Source organism: Meleagris gallopavo, chromosome 3 (genome assembly GCF_905368555.1).
Source record: "Meleagris gallopavo chromosome 3, MGAL_WU_HG_1.1, whole genome shotgun sequence".
NCBI lineage: Eukaryota > Metazoa > Chordata > Aves > Galliformes > Phasianidae > Meleagris > Meleagris gallopavo.
In genome coordinates this window covers 91711199-91737247 of record NC_139406.1, presented here as the reverse complement: position 1 = coordinate 91737247, position 26049 = coordinate 91711199, and the positions used below count along the sequence as shown (strand labels likewise).

Below are 26049 nucleotides of genomic sequence, written 5' to 3'. Positions count from 1 at the left end.
TGTCTTTTATTTTGCAGAGACATACATAGCTTGAGGTGGTGCACTGAGGATATTTGTGTTAAAAAACTGAGGTGCTGAGCTGCTTTACTGCAGTCTTGTTTTGCATTGTAAGTAGAAAGATTGAATGCTTGTCTCGTTTTTCTCTTTTCCCTTTTTATTAGAGTCACTGTAACTACTGCCTCTTCTGTAACTTTTGAGTTATTTTGTGTTTCTGACAAAATTGAGTTCATGGAGGCAATTGACTTCACCTGGCTGCAGAAAAGCCATTAGGAGCTTCAAATTAATGTGAAATAATTAATAGGCAAGGAAGATTAACATGAGGAACACAACAGTTTTCATTAAGCATAAGGATGTTCACGTAGATGCCTTCGCCATGCATGTTGTCTTGGGCCTCTTGCTATTCCCTTTGGATATTAATTATATCCAGATCAGCAAAGAAGGGATCTTATAAGCCTGTTACAGATTTTGCATTTAGCTTGTCTTCTAGAGGAACCAAAAAACATTTCTGCTTGCCAACTCCTTTAGATTTCTCCTTCCTTTGCTAGAACAGTTGTCATGGTGGTTGAAGCTAATAGTAGACTGTCAGAGACTTGAGACTGCAAGGGTGCCAGTGTGCACTGTCAGCATTTTCCTCCTCTGGAGTGGCATAGAGTCACAGAATCATTTGAGTTGGAAGGGACCATTAAAGATCATCTAGTCCAGGTCCTCAGCAATGAACAAGAACACCTGCATTTTCATCAGGGTGCTCAGAGCCCTGTAAAGCCTGATCCTGGCCATGGAAAAACAATGTTTGTGGTTATTTAAGGTTTCAATTTTTTCTTTTTCTGTTCTTTTGTTGTTGTTGTTTCTTTCTTGGTCAGTCCAAAGAGCACCAATCCCTGTTCTCTAATGACAGCAACAGGACCCAACTCAGGCCGCGATTCAGAATGCATTCATAGAATCATAGAATGGCTTGGGTTGAAAAGAACCACAATGATCATCTAGTTTCAACCCTCCTGCTATGTGCAGGGTCGCCAACCACCAGACCAGGCTGCCCGGAGCCACATCCAGCCTGGCCTTGAATGCCTCCAGGGATGGGGTATCCACATCCTTGGGAAACTGTAGCAGTTCAACAGATTACGTGTGAATATACTTTGCTTTGGTAAAGCATGGGCTTAAGTGCTCAACATTTCCCTTTGCTGCATTGATGTGGATGTCTGTATTACTTTTCAAGTAAAAGACAGGAGAATCATGAAATGGTAGGAAAATATCAGAAATATTATTGTTAGCTGCCACTGCAGTGGGCAATAAGTGGATGGTTGGACTACATGATTGTATAGATCTTTTCCAGCCATAATGATTCTATGAATCTTTTATTCTGTGAAATAGATAGATTGGCTAATCATTATTTGCTAAGTTGGGTTGTCCTTTCCCTTCCGAAAGCGTTTCTGCAAATGGGGAAAATACAGGAAAACTGTTTTTGGCAATTAGGGAAGAAGAGAAGAAGTGATTTGCACGTGAAATTCTGTATCATTCCTACTGCAAACTTTCAGAACCTGAAGCGTAATTAAAAGTCACCTTTTCCCCATTGTGGCCCCGACCTCTATTAGCACTGGTGCATGCAAAGTATTTACTGCATATCAGCAACCTCACACTCCTTCTAGGGGAATGGTAATATTTTAGCACTTGCTTTATGTAGTCAAAGACATTTAATTTTTTAGTAGATACAAATGTTCCTCACATTCTCTTTTTTTCTTAGTCGTGGAATGTCTTCACTTAGCTTGGCAGTACAGATGCATTTTTGCTTTGCTTTCTGCTGCTGTTTTTAAATTGTTTTGCTTGTCTGCTTGGACTGCTGAGTGTTCCATGAATAGTTACAACATTTCTGCTTGATGTGTGGAAGCTCAAAATTGCAGCAGCAGTTTAAAACAACATCCCTGTTACTATTTTCTTTTTTTCTCTAAAATGAAAACAAAAGACAACCAGAACTAGCAGAATTTTCTAACACAAAAGGTCCAAGGGCACGGCAAGAATTTGTAAGCCAGATGCAGTGTCGTTTTATTAGATGCAATATCGTTTTTATCATATAGCAGTTCTCTGAGCATTGTATTTTCAAAGTGTGTTTGTGGAAATTCTGGCCAAAGGTTGCATCCACTTCTGTGTTTTTGTTGTGTGTTTTCTATTTTTTTTTCCTTTTTTTTTTCTTTTTCTTTTTTTCTTTTTCTTTTCCATTTAATTCACACTTATTTGAGGCATGGAGGTGATGTGTGTCTCTCTGTTTGATGTTTTTGTTTTGAGGTTTAAAACTTTGAAGGAAGAGTTCATTGGGCAACCTGGTCTAGTATAAAATGTGGAGGTTGTTGGCCCTGCCTCTGGCAGGAGGGTTGGAGTTAAGAATGATACTCACACATCATCCTGTCAGAGTTTACCTCTTTTCCATTAAGGAAATGCAGTAGAGAGTGAATTGCAGGAAATTGGACAAACCCTGTTCTCTCAAATTAGCACCCAAATTTCTGGATAGTTGTTACTTTATGTTCCAACAGTGGGCGCACGGTACTGCTCGATGTTTATTTCTTTTGGAGTTTCAGGAACTCCAAAATTATAGAACCACAGGATGGCAGGATGGCTTAGGTTGGAAGGGACCTTAAAGGTCATCCAGGTCCACCAAAATGCAGGTGTGTATGGCACTGAAATGAATGCTGCTTCTGTCTTTTGCAGCATTTAAGGTATTTTACTTTTGCTTTTGGGTGTGCTTGGCATTTTATTTATGTGTTAGTTGGGGTGGGGTGGAGGATGATTAATGTAGTGTTGTGTCTTGCTCAGTTCTTGTAATTCAGGACTTGGAGGAGTTTGCAACCCTGACTTGTTTGCATCATGCTTCATCTGGGACTTCCTCATCAAAGTTCTTATGAGCATATGGACACAGGATCCCTGGGCCAGGACAAAAATGTATCAAATTCAGGGCTTTTAACACTGATGGATATTTAAGGAAGGAATGGATATAATCATGTAAATAAACTTTTCTCTCCCCTCCCCCTCCTCCCCCCAAAAACAAACAAACAAACAAACAAACACCAAAAAAACAAACCTCATTCAAAAAACCTCCATCACTAAGTATCATTCCCCATGAAATTAGAAATTTATAACCAAACTGAAGCCATCTCATGCCCATGATGTGCAATAGCCTCTGATGGAGCCTATCCTGCCATATTACTAACCCAGAAATTTGAGTTATGTTAAAAATAACAAACAAAACTCCCTCAAACCAAGGTCACTGCTGTCTATAAAGATCTAAAATCTTATCTGGTTCTGCTGCTTTCTCAGTGATTTAATGAAAGCTGGATCTTATTAGTAACAAGTGCAATTCCTAGGGGACAGGTAAACCCAAGCTAATTTCTTGTGTTATATAGCCCCATATATAAAGTGTAGGAAAGTGGTGTCTGGGAAAACTGATTTAGGAGGAACTGTGGAAAGAGAAGAGTGGGAAAATCTAGCAGTAAGACCCTGTGCACTTTGATTAAACACCATTTAATGCTCTGGATTTGTGTCAACCTGACAGTCTGATTCAGGACTTTATTTATGGCTGGGTTGGGGCTGAATTGTCTCACACAAGTATTGCTGCATGTGGGATAGGTGAGAGGCAGTGGGAAACTTCCTGGTTGCTCTCTCAGACTTTCCTCCCAGTGGAATTGCTCAAGGCCTTGCAGCACCATGTTGGGCTCTTTTAACATGTCAGTGTCTCTCATGCTACTTCATGGCCCGCAATACCAAAACATGGAAGCTTCTGAAAGCTCTTTTCACAGCTGTTAACATTTCTGGGTTCTTTATGTCCAGAGAAGGTCCACAAAGCTGATGAAGGATTTGGAGCACAAGTCTTATGGGGAGTGATGGGGGAACTGGGATTGTTTGCCATAGAGAGAAAAAAGTTCAGGGGAGACTGTATGACTCTCTGCAACTCCCTGAAAGGAGGTTGTAGCAGCTTGGAGGTTGTAGTGAACTGGGCGTTGGCCTCTTCTCATGGGTAACTAGTGATGATAGGACAAGAGGTAATGGCCTTGAATGGTGACTGGAAAGGTTTAGGTTGGATGTTGGGAAGGATTTATTCTCTGAAAGTGTGGTCAGGCATTGGAACAGGCTTGCCAGTGAAGTGGTGGAGTCACTATCCCTGGATTTGTGGCACTGGGGGACATGGTTTGGTGGATATGGTGGGGATGGATCGACAGTTAAACTTGATGATCTTGGAGGTGTTTTCCAAGCTTAATGAATTTTTGATTCTGTGAAAGCATTGGGGGATGTATCCTCAGGGCCACCCTGAGCAGTGCATTAGGAGGGCTTTTCGTTCTGTTCAAGATTCAGAGTTTTTGCCTTGCCCTGTTGCTGACGTTCTGCTCTTTCAAATGCATGTTGAGAGCATGGTATTTTAACAGCATTGGGAGATCTGGTTAAGGGATGCAGACTGTGTTGCAGTCACAGTCTGCTGCTTAGAAACATGAATTACAGCTCCTATCTCAGTATATGCAATGCTTCAGCTCAGAGGTGCAATGTGCCAATAACAGCAGCTGTTTAAATGCACTGTAGCATGTCAAGTGGACAAGGACTATGGTGCTTTGAGCTTGGCCAACATTTGTGGTAGAGCAGTTTTCCATAAAACTGCAAAAGGTAGGGTCCAAATGGGACTAAACCTTGAGAAAATCTGCTTTAGAGCTTGTTCCAAAAGTCTAAGTGGACAAAAGACTTCCTGTGGTGACAATTATCTATCAAAATATGACCCTTTTTACTGTTTTAGAAGTACGTGAGATATCCTTTCTCTGTAGTATAGCTCAGTCCAGCCTCACATCCACCTTTCTCTGGCAACGATGAAGCATTGGAGGACCTCTAGTAGTTTTATGGGGCTTTATGTTGGGGAATGAAGATAACCAAACAAACGAAATAAGACATTAAAACTAAACGAAGCACTCAAACCTTCTGTCCCATTCTGTGTTCTCCTTGTAGGAAAGATTTAGGTACCTTGGCCAAAGTGGCACTTAGGGAATTCACCTGAGCAGCACCACTAGCAATTCTGGGCACTGTTTCCTTAACATTTGCTGCTGGTATATCAGGAAGAAATAATAAGAGAAGCCTATCCCAGGGATGCTGTGCAGGAATATGAATATGCAGAGGACTTGTCTGAGCTCCCATCCCCCACCTGCCCCAAATGTTTTTTTCTTCTCATTGCTTCCTCTCCCTTTTCTGAAGGCAGGACCTTGCTCTGCCTATCCATGTTGTTGTGCTTGCAGTTTCTCATTCATTTGCAATTCTAGTATGTCCACTTGATAAATGAGCAGAAATATTACTATTGCAATTGCTAGTAATTCCTGCAGAGGCTGCCTTGATCCATATAAGCCATATCTGGTGCATCTGATCATTGCCTTTCCTGTCCTGATGATGCTGGTGAAAGCATGTTGTGTAATCTGGCACTGCGTAAAGCTCCATTGGACCCTCTAATTGGGCTAAATTTCTAGTGAGGAGGAACCCACGTTGATGAATTAATGGTTAGTCAGCGTTTTTATTAAAGAGAGCACGCAGGAGTTTGGATTCAGTGCTTTATTACATCATTCAGCTGAGCAGCAAATGTCTGTTGAGACAGAATAGGGATCCCCATCAGTCCTTTTCTTGTTGAAGCAACACTGTGATTGAGATGAACAACTATTATTTTTCCTACAAGAATTTTGCTTCGAGAAGAAAAATCCGTCTTCTTTGTATGATGCTCTAGCCCTGTGTTACTGGTGTTTCCCTGTGTGATCAGGTAGCATTTTGCAGGTGGTAGTATTGACAATTCCCTGCGCTGAGTGTGACAGCACATCATCCTTGCCATAACCTGTGCGTGTGCATATATAATAAATAATATTTTAGTGACAGCTCTATCATAGATGTTCTCTGCTGGTCATCCCCTTTCAGAGGCTGTGATGGGAGTTTAGTGACCCTTTCAAAGTGGTGGTGGTCTCCAGTATTAATAGATCTCTCTTTTTGTTTTTGCAGCCACCCAGATTGATCCCAGTGAACTACAGGAACTTTTTCAGGAGACTTCAGCCAATGTCTTCCGAATTAATTCCAGTGGTGCGTATAATGAGAGGTTTCCTGGTCGTTTGTGTGCTGTCCTGCTGATGACTCCTGTGCATGTACACGGTGTGTGACAGCTCCTGTTGTCAGGGAGCAAATATTAATGCAGTTTTCTTGCTGCTGCATCTCATGAGCACCAGCACATATCCAATACGCAGTTCATTATAAGATGTAAAAATATTCCACCATATGCTGCATTAAACAGGCTCAGATATATTCCAGTTCTTACGGAGTCCACATCCTTTTCTATTTTTAATCGTGTCATCTGTTACAATAGGGAATTAGAGCGCAGAAAGGTGGAACAAGCCAGGCTCATTTTCTAATGTGTCGCAGCACTACTGTGTTCAGAGCCTGTCATACAAACCTGCAAAACATCTATCTCCCTTATAAAAACACCAACACTAAAGCTCTTCTATTACTCTTCGCTCTGAAGATTGAACAGTGATGCTCAATCATCAGTATGATCCTCCTCATATCTCTCAACACAGTGGAGGTGCAGAGTTCTTCCCTCCTGTGGAGACATGCTCTGGCTCATCAGTGCCTCGCCTGGGATAGAATGTAGAGCTGCATTTTGCAGATAGATAAAGACTAATGTTGAATAGCAGTTAATGTTGTTTATCCCAGTTCTAAAGCACTGCTACCAGACAAGGGTTTAAGATTGTTGAGTGCTAATGTTCTGAATCTCCAGATCAGCTTCTCTCTCTGGTCTGATCTGTGTATAAGGGCATCAAGTAAGAGAGCTGGATGGGATGCAAAGAAAGGATCTTAGTGTCTCACAAACTGTTTTAATTCTCCCCATGTATCCTGGGGAAAGATCCCAATCTTTCTAGTAAGGAATCTTTGCTAGAAGGAGCATGGGAAGCAATTCTTCTGAAATACAGGCATTATTTGTCTATAAGGATTTTCTCATGCTGCATTACAGTCATGCCTCCATCTGCCAGGCAAGTTTGAGCACTCATTTTTCTATGACTGTAAGGGATTGATAGATGTGAGTTTGCTTTTGACAGTCATCTTCATCTTGAGTCAGAGCTTTAGGACCTCCTGTAGCACCGAAATTCTTCTCATCAGTCAGATTTCTCTGCTCTCCACTATCCCAGAAGGTGAAGTTGAAAGTGAAACCAGGTGCTGGGTAGGTTCTGTGAAGGTGTTTGGATACCCGGTTTGCTGTAAAATCAGAAGAAAAACAATTCTTCACACTTTTCTTCTGTGCTTTCGGATAGAATAACCCCATATAACAAGACAGGATGGATGTTTGCTTGCTTTAAAGGCATTTTGAAGAAAAGATCTGGGAGTACTGATGAATCAGAAGTAGAACGTGAGTTCACAGTGATCTTATTCTCATCTCAGTGGGAAACTAGGGAGAAACTGCAGAAAAGATGGAGCCACGTCTATCATAGTGCTCATAGTGGAAGAATGGGAGGCAGTAAGCACAGGCTGAAAAACAGAACTTCACAATTCAACGTGATGAAAAGAATTCTGACCGTCTGGTTGATTAAACATGGCAGTGGGAGCCCAGAAAAGCTGTGGGATCTCTGTTCTTGGAGATATTCAGAGCTGGAGTAGGACCTTGTTTCAAATGGACCTTCTTGGAGCAGAATGTTAGAGACCTCCAGAGATCCTCTGCATGAGTCTATGATTCTTCAGTAGTTCTGCTACACATACGACATGATTCTAAATGAGTTGAAGGCAAAAATGGGTAAAGGACACTTCATGGTTGTTTTTTGGTTTTGTTTTTGTTTTTTTTGGTGGTAGTTATTTTTAAGAGGAGTAACTGATTGATACATTACGCAAGCAGTTGTTTAAGGAACATGTTATTTATGGTCTTCTGGAAAACTACTTGCATACCACAAGTTTGGCAGCCTTCTTCAAGGAGCAAAAGTTGAGAAATTCAGCCACTGAAAGTCGCCTTTGTGCTGCTCTTTTGTTTATCCTTTGTGATAGTGGAGGACAGCAATTGGACTGATAGTACTTGGGGCGAGGTATAACCATGTACTGCAGAAGCTCGAGAAATTCGTATGATCACAGAGTGGTTGTGATTGGAAGAGAGCTCTGGAGGTCATCTGTTCCAACCTGTCCTTGTAGCGGATGCGCTCTCATCCCTTCATTAGCTCTGTCCCTCTTCATTAGACTCTCACTAGTATGTCTGTGTCCCTCTTGTACTGGGGAGCCCAGAACTGGATCCCCTAAACCAGATGTGGCCTCCCCAAGGCTGAGCAGAGTGGAAGTCTTGCCCTCTAATGCAGCCTGAGATACAATTCTTTTTTTTTTTTTTGCTGGAAAAACACCTTATTGGTTTAAGTTCTACTTCTTGTCCTCCAAAACTCCCTGGTCCTTTTATCTGATCTTTTCTTTGAGAAAAACTCAGTACCTTGACCTGGGCTTAAGGCTACTGTGGCAACTTGAACCTCCCAATTGTAGCCAATGTTACTTGGCTTACAGTTGTGGGTATGGCTTTATTCTGCAGAAAAAACTGAATTAGCACTGGTCTTACTTTTTCCAGCACTAATGGTACTACTTTGATAATGATGATACAGTAGCATGCTGGCTGTTGTCAATGAAGGATTCATTGTGAAGTTTTGCAGGCTGCTTCTATGCTGTCAGTACCCAAGCTAGCCAGGTTAGGGCTGACAAAGTATATCTGAGCTGTAATCCCAATTCCTGCTCTTCTACTGGAGTTTACCCTGAGAAATCCTTAAGATGAGCGCATTATCTTTGTTGAAATGCTGCAATCCAATTTCTACTTTTGTTCTTTGCTGTAATTACATTTATCCCTTCAATTAGGTTTTGAGTAATTTCAGGTGGTCTTTATTTCTCCTCTTAAGACTCACTGTTAGAGTGAGTGAAGATTTGCTTTCAGTTAGAGTTGCCTGTACGGAGTGCTCTCTGAAGCAGGTATTGACGGTGCCTACACTTAAAACTGTTTTGTAAAATTGGAGAGGTTACAGAGAAGAGCTGAGGCAATTGTTTGAAGTCTGCAAATCGGACTTTAAAATGCATGCCATCCAAATTTCTGTTTGAGACATCTGAGAGGGCTTGATCATGGCTTGTAAGTACCTCTCTGGGAAGAAAGACATCAAGTAGATACATAGGGCTCATTAATCTAACATTCTCACAGATAATGAGATCAGGAGATAGGAGTCAAAGCTAGACAAATTCAATCTTTCTGTATGCGGGTAAGTAGCCATTAGAACTGCTTATTGGAGGGACGTGATGGATGCGGTGTGGCTTCAAACCTTTAAATCAAGATTCAAATGTCTTTTTATAGGAGATACTTTAGTCCAGCTGCAGTGTATGGTCTCAACATAGGAGTGATGGGATGAAATTTTATGGTAGGAAATCAGACAGGATAATCAAAATAGCTCTCTCTGGCCTTTAAAATCTATGAATCTATGAATTTATAATGCTTTTTAAAGTGCTTTTAGGTTGAATAAATGCCTATAAGATACTATGCTCTTCACCACCTCTGTTATTTTTGTCTGCTAAAGGAAGTTTGATTCATCTTGTTTGCGTCTTGTTCACAAGCCCTTCCCCAATAGTGGGTCCACCTTTGCAGGGGAGGAGATGCTGAATGTACTGCTAAAATTTTATACAGCTAATCCAGCCCAGATAAGGAACTTTGCAGAGGTGTAAAATGGGAAAGGATGCCCAGCATCCCTTCTGCCTTGCACAGCTGCACCATATGGTCTCTTCAGTAAACCTAGCAAACTGTCTCAGAGCACGTAGCAAAAGTCAGTGCTGCTTTTGTGTACCAGCACACAAGCAGCTGAGCAAGAAGTGAGTGGCTGCATTGCACACGCTCACCAGATGTTGCCCTGTGCTCCTGTTGTGCCAGGCATGGTGTATTGAATGTCCTTCAGGGTTGCATAAATCCAGTCAGTTTCCCTTTTCCTGCCTTACCCCAATCTCATTTGGGACTTCCAGGTTCTCCATTGTGTTTGGAGACCAAACTAGGCATCTGAAATGCTCTCTTGCTGACAGGCTAAAGGTGTTATGAGCTCTCTACTCTGCACTACTGTTGTTTGAATTCTTTTTGCTCTCCTTACTATTTTTGCAGACATCTGAGCCTTTAAAATGATTTAAATTCTTCTTGGCCATTTGAGGCCTTGGCTTCTGACCAAGGAGAAACTTTGCAGCTCTGAGCTGATATTGGCAGAACTTACATAGAAATGCTTTGTGCTCCCCCTTTCTGCTATGAAAACGGACATATTTCTTGTGTGTTTAATAAAAACCTTAGATCCATTGCTTATGTTTATGAGCTACTAGATCATTCTACTGCCAGTTCATGAACGTAGGGACATTTTTTTTTTAAGTCATCTCTTACAGAATTGTCAAGGGGTAGTGGGAACTTTTACCTGTACTTTGCATCTGCTTTCTCTTCGTCTAGTTCTTCAGGGACTTTCCCTTCTGAGCACAGGGAAGGTTGTCTGATAAGGCTTTGGCTTTGGTGAGTTTTATGTTTTCTTACTCAGTTGATTCAGCCTGTTCCAATAAGTATATAAACTCTTGTAAAAGGAGCTGGCTTGATGCCTCGTGGCTAAAGTGCTGATCACTGGAGGGTATACTGCAAGAATCAGAGCTGTTCTGCCCAGATGGAGAATATGAGTCCTCTAATGGGTCTCTTCCCTCTCTAATTCCTGTTGCTTGCTTATTAATATCTCCCCATGACAGATTGGTGCCACGTGCAATCCCATTATCTTGAGCTGAGAGGCTGAGCAAAGGGTTTTTCGACATCCCACAGGTATGATAAAGTCTCCATTTCTGTCTTGGGGTAGTTTCTCATCCCCCATTGATTTTAAAAATTTTGATGATGTAGGCAATCAGTGCCTAACTCTCAGTTTATGTAAATCAGTACAAGTCCAGCAGCAGTGACCTCTGTGGAACATCTTGGAAGACCAGCATATGCCTTTTAAATATTAAATATGCAAGGCTTGTGAAGTAAGAAGTCTGTTCTACCATTGGCTTCATGGCATTGCTCCAGTGCATCTTGACATGTTGCTTCTTTGGTAGCTCAAGTATTCGGAACTGGTAACTTCCAAGGGATTTTCCATATCCAGCACAAGAACCATGCAGATTTCAATAGACTAATCCTAGCCAAAGCAAGGTACTTCTATCCCAAAATAAGAAAGAGCTAAGTCAGACTAAGATCCAGGAGGCTCAAGTTTGCATTTCAGTTCTGCTATTTCCCAGGTAAGAGCCACATCAAATGCCAACATTTTGGCCGTTCCAGAGCTTGTCCTATTGAGATTACTGACCTTTATATAAATAGAATTCTGGAATCACTGAATCATTGAGGTTGGAAAAGACCACTAAGATTATCTAGTCCAACCATCAACCCATAACTGCTATGCCCACTAAACCATGTCCTTTAGTGTCACATGTACCCTTTTCTTGAATTAGAACCTCCGGGTTTAGATCAAATTTTATGTTGGAGACTTAAAACAGTTATTTTGTCACCTGATTGACAAGTGCTGTTTTCCTCTCTTGCATTCCCATCTTAGATTTTTCTGTATGTATGTGTGTTTCCCAAAATACTTAAAAAATGCAGAAGATCATTGGTTTGTCCCAGAGTGAAATGTTGTGTGCAAAGTCTCAGGACGTTTAGTCAGTTTAGTGCAATAGGAAAACTGCTTCCTCCTTCATTCTTCTCCAAAGCAGACAGTAGCAAAGATCCATTCTGCTTTTGCAAAGAAGCACCTGCATATCAAGTCTGTCTTTCCTCAAGCTCTTGTTCATGTCTAGAAAGATGCTGGCAGAGTAGTAGCTTTGTGAGTTTCCTTGGTTTTGCAGCTTGGGTTAGAAAGGTGCCTGGATGCTCTAGCTGATGTTCTCCCTCCTTGAGCTGCACACTTGACATTAAAACATTCTTAGAAATTCAGTGTACACACAAATGTGTTTGCTTCCTTAACTCACTCTCCATTCTCCAATGACATTAGAATAAGCACCATGCCCTGAAGTGCCCCAAAGGGCTGGTAGGTCCTGGAGTGTTTTTAGATGATGCTAAATTTTGTCTTTGAAATAGACATGTTGCATGGGAGACTTGAATTGTTAGGATTACAGAGCAGAAGGAGGAAATTATAATATCTGTGAGATTTTTTCAGGATCAGTGCTTTTATCCTAGAGAAGCAAATGGCTATTATTTAAGATTGACAATTTATTCTTTAAAGCATTGTACGTCCAGCAAAGTATAATAATTATTAGCTCAACTGTAGACAGTTACTTAAGGTTTTGTCTCAGTGAATTATCAAACTCTGTACTGAAATCTGCTTTTGGGATCTAGCAGTATAGTAAGCAAGGTGAAAATATCTGTTGGTGTTGGATACTCATGTTGTATAAGGACATTAATTAGTTAATTTGGTCCTTATTTTGTGCCCAGAAGAAAAGAGGGAATTTGTTTTTTCCTGTCAGGGGAAAAATAGTTAAGTGACTTGTTCAGAACTACAGACCGAGACGGAGTCTGCAGTCATTAAAATAATAGATGTCTTAAATTTGTACTGGAATAGTTGACCCATGTTACTTATGTGTTCTTTTTGTTCCATAAGTATTGAAGCATAACTGATAACAGGGTCATACGTTCTTACAGTTGGAAGCATCCCAAGACAGTCTCTCATGTAAAGAGTAAGAATGTCATTTTTGCATCTTTCATTGTGAAATGTCTTAAAGACTTGATATGCTAAGTCCAAAAGAAATGATCTTCTCTTAGTGTGAAATGAAGATGTGACAGTGAACACCCACAAATATTTATGCATTTTTTTTTCTTAAATGTAAAGTTATTGTGTATTGCAATACGAACTACCTTTCCTACTTCCAGCTCTGATTAGAATCACTTAGCCTTGAGCATTCTTCTCTCCTTCTAGAAAAAGCCCAATGAGCTCTTTAGCTAACCAGCAGATAATAACTGTAAAACACATTTTATCTGAGCTAAAAGACAGAAGAGTGAGTGTAAAAGTCTTAAACAGTGAGTTAAAAGATAATGGAATGAATGATAGAATTCAACTTCTTGGAGGCTATTTGGAGTAGTTGATATTTATTAATTAGTAGTTATTCTATCCTGTCACACCACCCATGGAATAATCATCTCCTGGGGACTCAGTTTTATCTGTTTTGTGTTAACTGGCATTCTCTTGTATTGTTACAAGGTACTTGTTCAAACACTAATTCATTGTGTGGTTTTGAAAGGAAATAAATTAAAAGATGAGTGAAAATCCAGTATGTTTTTCTCTGAAAATGCTCCTTTTCTTTCTCTGCTGTTGACAGTGACCTCTCTGGAAAGAAGTCTTCGATCTCTGGGGACCTCCAATGATAATCAAGAACTTCAGGATGGACTGTGAGTCTGTTTTGAATTGCTATGCATCTCTCTGTGTCCCAGCCTTTTCATTTTTTTCCCCTAGTCTATGCTCTCCCTTTCTTCCATCCTTCTATTCAGAGCCGGACACTTTTTTTGTCAGGCTTACTTAATTTTGTTCCTTTCTGTTGGTGATTAATGATAGTAGGACATGTATTGATTGTATAAAGCTTTGCTTGTGCTGGTTTTGGGAGGCAGAGAATGGTAGGTAGATAACAGGAAATGATGGCCCACAGTGAAAGATGTGTTTTTGTGGTAGTGTGTGGGTTGTTTGTTTTGTTGCTTTTTAATGTGAAGCCAGGCTTGAGTACTTGTGTAGCTCTTTCCTTTCTCTTCTTTTTTTTTTCTTTTTTTTCCCCCCTCTTTGCCAAAGTCAGTGAATTGAAGAGGAAAAGAAAGAAAAGGAACAAGAAAGGTATTTTATATGCGGAGATGTGTGTTGTGGCATTGAAACTTGCATTACAGGGTACAGCACAGAGAAAACGAAACTTCAATTTCGCTTGCAATAGATACAGTTCATTAAACTCTCTTCTGGATATGTGTATACACAAACATGCACAGTTAGTTTTCATTGTATGCATGCTAATTAGAGAATTAAAATGGCTTTTCCAAATGTAGCACAATTTATTAAAGCTGCTTCCCTTCATGCAGCCTGCATACGAAAATCAAGTACTTAGGACATGGTTCTGATTCTGTATATATAACTGCATTTCCTAATGAGGTTCAGCTGTGAACGGAGGGAAGATTTTGATTTCTATTTCTTTATATTAGCATTACAATCTGAAGAAGTGCCTGATGGGCTTGACTCACCTTTTTGATGCAATACAATCTTTCAGATAGGTTTGCAGTCTCTCTCCTTCTCTCTCCAATTCTTCGCTATCATCTGCGCATCAGATCTGCTCTAATTCACATCAACACTGTTTTGCAAACTGGAAGAATAAAAATAGTTACAGTAATAATAGTCGGAAGATTTGGAACTAAATTTAGGGGACAGGAGAGGATGTGAGAGTAAAGAGTCAGCCTGTATAGATCAGTGTAATCAGGAAAGATGTTTACATGTACAAAATTATTTGTAGCATAAACCACCCCAGTAACTGCTGAAGATCCTTTATCCAGGAAGGCTTTTGCTCACCCAGAACATCTCTTGTGCTCATGCTCCTAAACTACTCCTTTTTTATTTAAGAATCAATTCCTTGGCTCTTCAGAGTGTTTCAACAGTGTGGTTAGATAATTTTCTTCTTTCTTGAGCAGCTACATAAATAAATCCATAATACACTAATTGCAATCATTATTTTTGATCATAGAATTATCATTAATTGTCCAGATAGCTAAATGTAGCATCTTTTTATTTTAACTGTGCTTCCCTGCTCCTGTTGTCAGCCCCAGAATTCCTCCCACTCTCTCCTTCCACCCTAATGGTCTATCCCCTCTTCCCAGGCTCTAGCAAAAGGTTACCCTTGATTTCTGCTATTTTCCTTATTGCATCTCCAGACAGAACAGTTGCGGGGTATCCAGCAGAAAAAGACCAGCAATTGCCTTCTTCTCAGCGTCCCATTCTTTTTGTCCTGTCCTAACACTGACGTGTGCTTCACATTGACCCCATTTCACCACCAGATGTATGCATGCAAGTAGCCTGAATGCTCCATGTGCATCTCTGCCTTTCTCTCATGAGAGCTGCACCAGCAAAAAAGCAGCACACCATGAATCATGAGAGCCACGTAGGCTGCATATATCTCTATGATCAGGAGCAAGCAGGGGGTCAGTTCTTCAGGTGAGACCTCTGGAGCAGCATTTTCCGCTTCCCCAGCTGCAAATCATGGCTTAACCTCTTGCACCTTTGCCACTTAAACCCTTTTCTTCTGAGGTTGATGCATGTTTCTCCTTGAATATCCTCAAACGTGGAAGATGGGTGGAGAGAAAAGACTGAGCATTTGGAAGGTTTATATCCTTGGCTATTAGGAAAATGATAGTTTTTGTGGATATCTAAATGTGTGCATATCTTATCTGTCTGGGATTGTTTGATCTGGAGAAGAGGTTCAGGGGATACTTCAGAACTACCTCAAAAAGAGGTTGTAGCAAGGTGGAGATAGCACTCTTCTTTCCAGTAACTGACGACAGGATGAGAGGTAACAGCCTTAAGTTACTCTAGGGGAGCTTCAGATTGGATATTAGAAAAAATTTAGTCTCGGAAGAGGTCGTGAGATATTGGAACAGGCTACCCAGAGAAGTGGTGGAGTCACCATCCATGGAGGTTTTCAAGAAAAGGGTAGATGGCACTGAGGGGCATGGAGGGGATGTGTTGACAGTTGCACATGATGTTCTGAGAGGTCTTTAATGGTTCTCTTTCATACTAACTAGGTGAATGTCACTCTGCTAAAGTGATAGGCAGGTGAGAAGTGTCAGAGTATTTGAGAGAAGGGAGATGATGGTGGGCATAGGACATTAGGTATGTACAATGGTCTGTACACTGCAAAATTATTTGTTTACCTAGCTGCAGGGTCTTGCTAATGCATAAATAAAGAAAGCAAAGTTGCCTGACTTTTTGAAATTCATGTACTTTCCACCTCTCGTGCACAAACCTTACAAGGGCATCAACAGGGATGCTGACTTCTCACTGTCAAATTGGGCTGTTCCCTTTTCTGAAATGGTTTCTCTGCCTTTGATAGCTGAGTCATTCAGGATAAGGATGCATCTGTGGCAAGTGAATTTAGGACGAGTTCATCCCAAGTAGAGTGCCAGCTCTAGTCAGTGAGACAGAGCTTGGCTGCTGAAGAGTGAGCAGGGTATATATGACACTCAGCAGTCAACTATTTCCAGAGCCAGCTCAAAGACTGACATGCTTACATCTTGAAATGCTGGAAAGTGAAATGTAAATGCCCATAAGAAGCTCTAGATGGAGTTGGCTGAATGCAGCTGACCCTGGATTAATTGGGAATGGAGCAGGAGTAAGAGGAAGACAGATGCATGGAGCTGGAATTAGGAGCTAGGATCATTAGGCAGTTCTGAGGCATGATACATAGCTACACCCGTCCTGCTGAGTACTGATACAGTGCAAAAAAAAAAAAAAAAAAGATTTTTTTCTTTTCCTAACTTTTAGTTTAATAATCCAGGCTCCCAAGCAATTTATTTCACTCATTCATCCCATGATGTGGGATTGAGGGAGTTCCCTGACGTAAAATAAATGCCTAGATAAATCATTGTCTCCCAGAGAGTGAGAACCTGACCTAGTCTTGTGACATCAAGGTTATGCAGTTGCAAATATCCTTTGATGGCTATCTCAAAGCAGTGAAATTGAGCTGTTAGTAGCAGAAGGGGTTCATGATTTCCTTTCTCTTGAGGCTTGTTGACCATAACAGCGTTCTATGCTTTTCCAAACCAGGCTTCATGTATATCTTTTCATTGGATATTTAGCACTGGCTTAACTTATTGCAGATGTAAGGTTAATATGGTACTGTATTGAGTTACAGTCACACTACCTTTCTTTTGATGTGTCTGGGATATAGCCATGACACTTCATGCTGCAGCATTTTTGGATTCTTTACCAGTCTCCAACAGGAGAATTTGCTTATTTAGGGAAGGGTTGTGAGGAGGATATTTTGGGGACTTTTAACACTGCTGGAAATTTAGAGTGTGCAAAATGTGTTGATTTCTCCAGATTTGAAAGAAACAAAAAAACAACAAATTTTGGCTTCCACTTCCTTTCTCTGATTGATTTGTTGCTTTTTTTTTTTTCCCCCCAATTCACAGATTTATAGAAATACATAGATATGTTTTTTCTGCAGCTGACAGGGGATTCAAATCTACATCTGTACAGTGCATGAAAATAAGCCTCCTATTCCTATAGAAATAACATGGCAGTATTCAGTGCTCTCTATTATATATCCTTCCTGTTTCTCTGGAAAAATCAGACATCCTGGCATCACAAGATCTGTATCAGAGAACCCACAAGGACATAGATCCTCCTGTTTAAGCAGAAAATTCCTACATCCACAGATTGAATGTCACATCTAAGCAGTATTAGTGAATATATACCCACGAAGCAATCACTGTCTGCAGAACACTGATGAAGTGCTTGCTTTTTGATGTATAATACTTTAATGATTTTATTAGGGCTTTGCAGCAGAACTGATTACGATGCAGTACTGCAAAAGAGTTTCAAGTTATTTTCCGAGTGGGAAGCTCAGTTTGAGGTCTGAGCTTCTCAGGGGTGAGACAAAGGCAGTGATGCTGAAAGGGACAAAAAGTGCAGCTTTTGGATCCTGGCTTTTGGCCAGACAATAACCTCAAGATGTACCTGTTTTTCCTGGGAATGCAGATTATGTCAAAATTCATGTATGGTTTGCTTGTTTATCTCTGGGTTTAAAAGGAACTCGATCTTCATCATGGTCCCCAGTAAATTTTCCATTATCCCAGTAAATCACTCGGATGATTTTTAGGAATGCCTAAATCAGTTTATCTTGCCATCACATGTCCAATTTAAATCAAAGTGATGCCTATGGTGTAACAGTGCTCATATGACAGGATGCCCCATGTGGAGTGTTCTCAGGGAGAGATATAACTCTGTGTAAGCCCAATGCCTATCTGCACAGAATTAATTAAAGAGTAGCAGTGAGCTCTTCAGTCCACTTGGACACATTCATTGTTGTTCTGCTGGATTTGTAGAACTGCTTTGGAACACTTTGGTGTTCATGATGTGGTTGTTACTTCTGGAGTGCATTGGACTCGAACATGGCTGTTGCTTCCTGTGACAGCTTCATGTCATCTTCATTATGGATAAGTGATCTGAAGGGTGGCATCCCATAGCAGGGGTGTCAGAACTTGATGATATTTAATGTCCCTTCTAGCCCAAGTCATTCTATGACTCTGTGACCCTGTATAAGTCATCTACAGATAGGAGTTTGTGTGGCTTTGGTTAATGGCATCTATCAAGCTTCATATCATCCCAATAAAATAGATGATTCTTGAGGCTACTGAGATGCCCCAGGGTGTATGAGGCATACATGTGGGTTTGGCAGGTGTGGTGTGGGATTTGCTGTTCATTTACTTCTGAAATAGCAACTGTCCTGGTTGCCACCTGAGGACACCTCAAGTGAGTCTGGCTGTTCCTTTGAGTCAAGTGGAAGAATTGCCACTTCTAATCGACCTTCTGGGGACTTGGTGATCTTTAAGGGTCCATTGCAAATCAGGGTAGTCTATGATTCTATATTTAAAAAAACTCAGATTCATCCCACCTAACTGATAAGACAGTAAGATGCGTAGTAACCCAGGCTTTTGTAGAGAGTTGTGAGGTCATTTATTCCTAATCTAGATGGAAGCACCCTTTGGACATGTCCATTTCTCTCTATATATGCTAAAGTGAGGCCAAGGTATTTTCCTCATGGGTAGGAGCGTCACTGGCCTGCTGGGAAGGCAGATAAATGCACACCTCAAGCTTTTCTGAATTGTCTTAAAAGAATAAATATTTGTTTCTAGGTTTGTTTTATCATTTATGCTTATTGTTTCCTTTTTCTTCTCCCATCTTACCATTATGTTTGATAAGTTGGAAGTATAGCTTAAAAAAATGTAAGGATTAAAAAAAAAAAAAAAAGCTTCTGTTAAGAAGGTTTTAATTCCTGTGGAATGCAGATTCAGTTAGAGCAGAAAGATATCTTAAAGTCATAATTTACTGAAGGAAGATTTTATTAAAGTAAATCAGACAGAAGCTTTTAAGTGTCAGCATGTTTAATTAAGGGTAGGATTTAATAATATTTCATATGGTTTTTGTTATTCTGCTTGTATAAGCTTAAAAAAAAAAGATTTCCATAAATATTTTGAAACGTCGTTTTGATTCTGTTAATATGTTAAACCCTTCAAAGTAATACCTTCCCTGTTCAACTCAAAGCAGTCGGATTAACTTTATCTATCCTCCATTTATCGCTGTTGGCATCAATTTCTGACATGAAAAAACCTTCTAGGTTTGGCAGTAAAAATGGATTGCCAGATTGCAACATTTGCATTTAACTGTATAATACACTTGCCTTATTAGTAATTGTATTTATATGACAGATCTCACCCTTAAGAATTCCAGAGCTCCAGATACATGACATCTCTGTGATAAACTGCAAAAGCTGGTGATGAACTGCAGAACTCTCTGATGATGATAAATTCATCGACTTTTGACCACCTTCTCTGCTTAGAGAGGCCCTTGGAGTATCCCTTCACATGCCTGAACAGTTTCTAATAGTCACTACAAATCAATCTGTCAGAGAAGAGTTTTCCTTTTCAGTGCTTTGCTCCCAAATTGCCCTTGCCAGAGGTCTGAGATGGCCAGAAGTCCTGGCCAAAGCAATATCTTTCCATGTCAAGATATCAGCCTTTGGAAATAGGCTGTGAATTTTAAGTCATGAAGTGATGGAGCACTGATTAGTTATTCGTGGCAAGTGGTGAATGCTTCAGGAGATAGAATCATGGGAACAAGGAAGGGTAAGTGGGAGATAACCAAACTTTGCCCATTGACAAGCTGCTGCTTGTCATATTTTCCTTCATGTTGTCTCATGGCTTGGCTCTCAGTCTGTGATCTCACCTTGGTGTCATGGTTGAAGATGACCATGAGTGCCTGAACAGTCACTGCTGGCACCTCTGCAGATGAAAATTGGGTGGCACAGGAGCCCCAACCTTTCCATGTGCTATAGTTCTTGCCTTCAGTTAGAAGAATTTCCCTTCAGGTCCAGGTCGACTTGGTTGAAGACCAAGGATGTAGAGTCTTCTGGGAGCTGATGGACAGGAGAAGTTGGTTGGTAGTATGAGCTCACTCACTCCTAGGAAATAGGAACTGTAACATCCCGGGACTGTCACGCTGTTTGGAGCATAGATCTTGATAAATGGTGAAATAGGGAAATATTGTATCCTGCCAGAGACTTAGGTGATATAAAAATCATCTGTCTCCTCACCCCAAGCACTCCTTCTGATTTGGTGCCTAAGGAAAAAAGTGCATGCCTCCAATTTGGAAGCCAAGTGCATCCTAAAGCAAGTGCTGGATTTGTAGCGAAAAAATTTGATACTAACAGAAGTGTAGCTGGATATTGCTGTGTGTAAAAATACTGTCATGCTTGGTCTTTTTATAAATTTATTCTAAGATGCTTATCTGGAAAGTGCTGAATTCACACGGATATTTTTTGTGTTTGTGGGTGACAGCTGAAGGAATAAATAAATGGAATAAAACTATCCCTCCTTTTTCAGCACTTGGACCACCATGATAATAGCAAAACTTTTGCTAATTTTGAGAAAGCCTTTCTGAGCTTAGTCAGTGACAAATACTCAGGTCTCCCTGTTATTAGTCAAAATACTTATTTTAAATTTTGGGCATACTTTGTTTTCTTTTCTCATATATTAGAAATGAAATGTGGCATTTGAGTAGATTAAATATTGACATTTTGAGTCAACAGTGAAAAATCGCTCCTCCTTCCCCCTCCCAGAAAGGAGAAAACCAATCCAACTCAAAGTATTTTGACTCTTTCTTCCCTAACAGAGGTAGTGAAAGACAAGCTTTCCTTCTACACATCCTGCAGAGGGGAAGTAATGTTTTATTTGGGTTGGAATATCCACAGGCAGGAATTTTATCTTATGACATAAGATACTGGTTGGAGCAACTTGCCTCTGGATTTGTCAGCATAAGTTCTGTAAACTTTGAGACCGAAATAACAATCCTGCTGAAGAGAGGGGGTTGGCTACATGTTTACATTATTTTTTATGCCTACAGTTACACATCTAGCAGTGCAGCTCATATTGATTGACTGGAGGGACCTGTGGGATGAAGTTTGTTTAATAATTCATGTATGCAGGCACTGAGTGCGTAGTCGTTAGGGCTGAGCATCCGTTCTGGCACGGAGTCCTTCAGGGGTCTGGCATACTAATCCAAACATGCTCATGTTTAGTGAAGTACTTCTGTTGGCTTTGTGTAAGGTCTCATTTATTCCTCCAGTCTTACGTTAGCCCTAAAGCCAGGAGTGGCGGTCATGTCAATGACAATGATGTGTATTGTGATCTGTGGCTTCTGCTGATCTTTCAGTTGTAATTCTAAGGGCAATATGTTGAAACAATGCCCTCAAGAAGGTTTGCTGAATTTGAGGAGTAAACAAAGACTAGAACACAGTCTTAGGGAAAACTAAGAGGGCTTTTGATTGTTGGAGAAGTCTCTGTGGCTTGTTAAAGATAACTGCTTTTTTTCACAGCAGTGCTCAAGTGGATGAATTCTTCAGCCACTAAGATGATCAGAGAGCTGGAGCACCTCTCCTATGAAGAAAGGTTGAGGGAACTGGACTTGTTTAGCCTGGAAAAGAGAAGGCTCCAGAGAGGCCTCATTGTGGCCCTCCAGTGCTTGAAGGGAGCATATAAACATAAAAAGGGAGGGGGAACGGTTGTTTACAAGAGTGGATAGTGATAGGGCAAGGGAGAATGGTTTTAAACTGAGTCAGGGGAGATGTAGGTTAGATATTAGGAGGAAGTTTTTCACTCAGAGGGTGGTGACACACTGGAACAGGTTGCCCAAGGAGGCTGTGGATGCCCCATCCCTGGAGGCATTCAAGGCCAGGCTGGATGTGGCTCTGGGCAGCCTGGTCTGGTGGTTGGTGACTCTGCACATAGCAGGGGGGGTTGAAACTAGATGATCATTGTGGTCTTTTTCAACCCAGGCCATTCTATGATTCTATGATTCTATGATTCAGCACTATGCTCAGTAAGGGCCATCATAAACCCGTGCAGAGATGTCTGAATTCCCACTGTGGGAGGCACTGCCAGGGGTTAATCAGATCTTTGGGCAATTTGTGTGAGCAAGAGAGGTTTTAACCAAGTAAAATGGTTTTCAGCAAGTAACACTTCTGCAGAGCAGTAATGTGGGATCCGGAGAAATTCTCTTTAAATTATTGGGTTTAATCCCCCTTGCTCAACTTGTTTGAAGTAGAGCTAGATAAGCTAGGTGAGGATGCTCTTTGGAAAAAATGTTTTGGAGGGCAAAAAGTGAATAATGCTGATAAGAACTACAAAGACAAGAACAGAGAAGCCGAGGGTGCCTTAAGAAATGATAATTTTAGCATAACATTACCTGGTTGTTGATAATGCAGCATAGCAGATTTATTCCAGAAAACTCTTGTGATCAGCCATGTGTCCACAGCCTCATCTTGACTAACCATACCGAAGATGGAGTGTTTGACAAACGTGTTGCAGAAAGTCGAACCTCAGAGGATTTATATGTGTTTACCAGAACATTTCATAACACTGCCTCCATACATTCTCTCTCCCGGTGTTCACAAAATGCAGATGCAGTTTGTGCATGACGAACTTGCCTTTTCATGTCCTGTGATCTTGATGCATTCAGTCTTGCAGAATAATGAATAAGTAACATCATGCCTCTTTCCTAGATTGCAGTGACACACAACAGGAATCTTCCTTATGGATTTACAACAGTGAAGGAAAAAAAATTGTCTTAGTTCCCCTGTACACATTCTTAGGGGTTAAGCCAGTTGTGGAGGATTTTCCATTCTTTTTTAAGAGTTATTTTCTTAATAGCAATACAGTAAATAGGACCAGAAGGTTAAAACTGTACATGTGACCCCTTCACTGTGCAGCCAGTAAACAGCTCAATAAAGTTTCAGTGTTCAGGTACCAGGAGTGCTGTGCACTTGGTCCCATGGCAACAACCACCTTAGGAAATGTGCAGAAAAAAAGAGAAAACTTGTTAAAGCATTCAAAAGGTAGAGCACTCGGTAAGTCTTCTGTTTTAGCTTTATTTCTTCTTTTCTTAAGCTACAAGAAATATTAACCCCGTGTGCCAACGTTTGGTCTAGCACCCTTTAAAACTGTGTTAAAAATGATAATGTCACTGCTGCTGAAGGATTGGGAGAGGTCAGTTGTTGTATCTTGTTCAAGTGAGCTATCATTAGTTGAAGGAAATGACAACAGTGTAGACTCAGTTGAACCAGAAATTGAGGTTTTATGGCAGAGAGCAGTGCTCTTGTGGGTTGAACAATGTTAAAACTGCTGTTTGTAGATGGAGGCCCAGGAACTGAAAGAGGCTTATGGGATCGATAACTTTGAGGCCTTCTTGCTTGTGTACAGCACTGCAGTGATTTGTTTGTTTTTTTTTCCACGTGAAGCTCTAAGTGCAGTTGTTCCTATTCTATATAATTACCCAGTAAGAAAGTATGATGACTGACATTTTTGTTGTGGCTTTACAGTACTGCACATGGCTGCAGTTATGTTATATAATATGACAAGGCTAGAAGGAAAACCGGTTCAGATGGTTAAACTGGTGATGATGGATTGTTTCTGTACATGGACCATTTAACAGTCTGAGCTAGCAGATTGCAAATGGGATTAAATATGGATTAGTATTAGCTGCTGAAATGTTTGAAAAGGTGGGTAAAACAGCTGAGTTATTTGCCAAAAACCAGGTTACAGTAGCAAGTTGACAGGAGCTTTAGATTGTAGTGTTGATAAAGCCCCTCAACCTTTCCTGCTTGATTCACAACTGCAGTAGAGGAAAAATCCAGCTATGTCACATTGTCTGAGGAACATAAATGAGAGAAAGTAAGATTATTGAATTGCTGAGCATGGCAAATTCCCCCAAGCCCTGCAGAATAATATATTTTAGCCGTGCTTTACAGTTTATAAAGGTCAGTTTGCACTTCAATTACAAATCTAGGTTTAGAGCTTTTAAAGGACACAGAGAAAAAAAAAAAAGCAATTTTTTTTTTTCTTTTGTGATTACCTCTTGAAATGCTGATAATATTTCAGAATCATTTGTAAAAAGATTTCACAGTGCTATAGCAACAGGCATTTTAGAAGCCTCAGCTGAAATGCTGAAAATCTAGGTCCTAGTTTTATTTCTCCACTTTACAGATGGACAAAATAAGCCCTGTGAATTCTTAAGGCTTTGCAGTGAATTAATCACAAAGTTGGGCAGCAATCTTATGTGAGAGATTCAGCCCAATAGCAAACCAGCTTTTATTGAAAAGAACTCACAATTTCTCTCTTTTTTTTTTTCCCTCAATTTTTTTTTTTAAACCAGCATTATAGCTGTTAATGTTCTTTATTGAATGTAATTTCACTCAGTTGGGAGCGCAGGGTCCTTGTATCCTGGTTATATATAGAGTTGACTGGGCTGACAAGGGAAAAAGGTTTCAGGCAAGGAGGAAATAACCAGAAAAAAAAAAAAAAGGGAAAAAAAAAAAAGGAATAACCTTTTTCTCAATATAGATATGATTGGAATAGGAAAATAAATGTTATTTTTAAGTAGGTGAGTAGATGCCTGTGCCTTTTACCTTACCACAGGTGGCAGCCATCCAATAGCTCTGTAAATATCTCTGCTTTTTCTAGGCTATGCTTGAGTAACCACATTGCTAACAAGCCGTAAAGAGAGCAAGCTGGGTCACAGGGTAAAGGTTACCACATTACGGGACCAGGCCAGGCTAATTATAGTGCTGAAAAGTGAATTTGAGTGGATGCAGCTAAACTATTGCATTTCTCAGGGTTCCAGAGGGAGATTTTTTCCTCTTGCCTCCGCTGAGGAAAACTTCCTCCCTTGACACATGTGCTTCCTTCAACTTCACACGTGTCTTGGTTCAACCAATTATGCATGAGATGGACAATTAAAAAAGCATCTGTTTTTACAGCAGGAGTCGTTCTGCCTCTGGCGTTTTCTTTGCCTCAGTGTTTTTTTTTTGTGTAGAGGAGGAAGATGAGTGAAGGAAGTGTACCTCAGCTGCTCCACGTGCATCTTGCCCTCTGCACTCTCCACCCCTATATTAGGTGCTCTCCAATAGTTTTATGCCTTTGTTATTCTTTGGCACCCAAACATGCCTCCAGTGCTCGAGATGAGGCCGCAGAGCTCAGAGCAGAGGGGACAATCCCTTCCCCTTTCGGTGGCTGAATGCTTTCCAACAGGTCCATATTTCTCCTGTACTGAGGACTCCACATCTGGACACAGTTGCTTAGAAATGAAATGAGTATGCACAGTATTCTTCTCACACTTGTCAGCTGGCAAGATGATGGATAAAGAGAAGAAAAGAGATGCTCATGCTTGTCAGTGATGCTTACATTCCACTAAAAGCAAAGCACATTATATTTGCTTGTAAAGATATTCCTTAATCTAACTGCTACATCACAGGTTGATTGTGCAGCTTTTAGAAAGTCAGAGCGTCTCTTATTGCAGTTGTCCTGATTCTCTTTTTTGAAGAAAATATATTTTCCCCAGTCTGGTTAGAGCAATTTTACCAATCTACCCATCCATCTAATCTATGTTAATGCAGCTGTGCTTCTGCTTCCCTCATTGAATTCAGCTGGGCCTGCAAGATGGGAAGAGCTGGGGATATCTGCTTTATGCATGATCTGCATTGCCTGTTCAGCAAAAGGAGATTGTTCCTTTGCAGATGGATGGTGATACTGAAAAGAGCACCTTGGTGGCCCACGTTGCTCATCTCTTCCTTCAGTACTTTGCACTACTCACAGCGAACGACAAGTACCCCTGAGCAAAGTCATTTGTTGCTGTGTAATTGCATGGAGCAGAGTATACTTCTGTTGTGTAGAGGTTTGAGGCACGGAGAGGATTTTGTCTTGGACTGCATACAAATTGATTTTATTCCTACATTTTTGGT

General features: G+C 40.6%; 1 protein-coding gene across 12 annotated transcripts in view; it reads left to right on the top strand.

The window, feature by feature from the left end:
* Positions 1-26049, top strand: part of TSNARE1 (t-SNARE domain containing 1) — a 469319-nt gene that overhangs the window by 155948 nt on the left and 287322 nt on the right. For all 12 annotated transcript variants that reach the window (XM_085221765.1, XM_085221753.1, XM_085221755.1 and 9 more), the window contains 2 exons: positions 5998-6075; positions 13333-13402. In XM_085221765.1, the coding sequence (XP_085077891.1) occupies positions 5998-6075; positions 13333-13402 (148 nt within the window). The remainder of the gene's footprint in view (positions 1-5997; positions 6076-13332; positions 13403-26049) is intronic.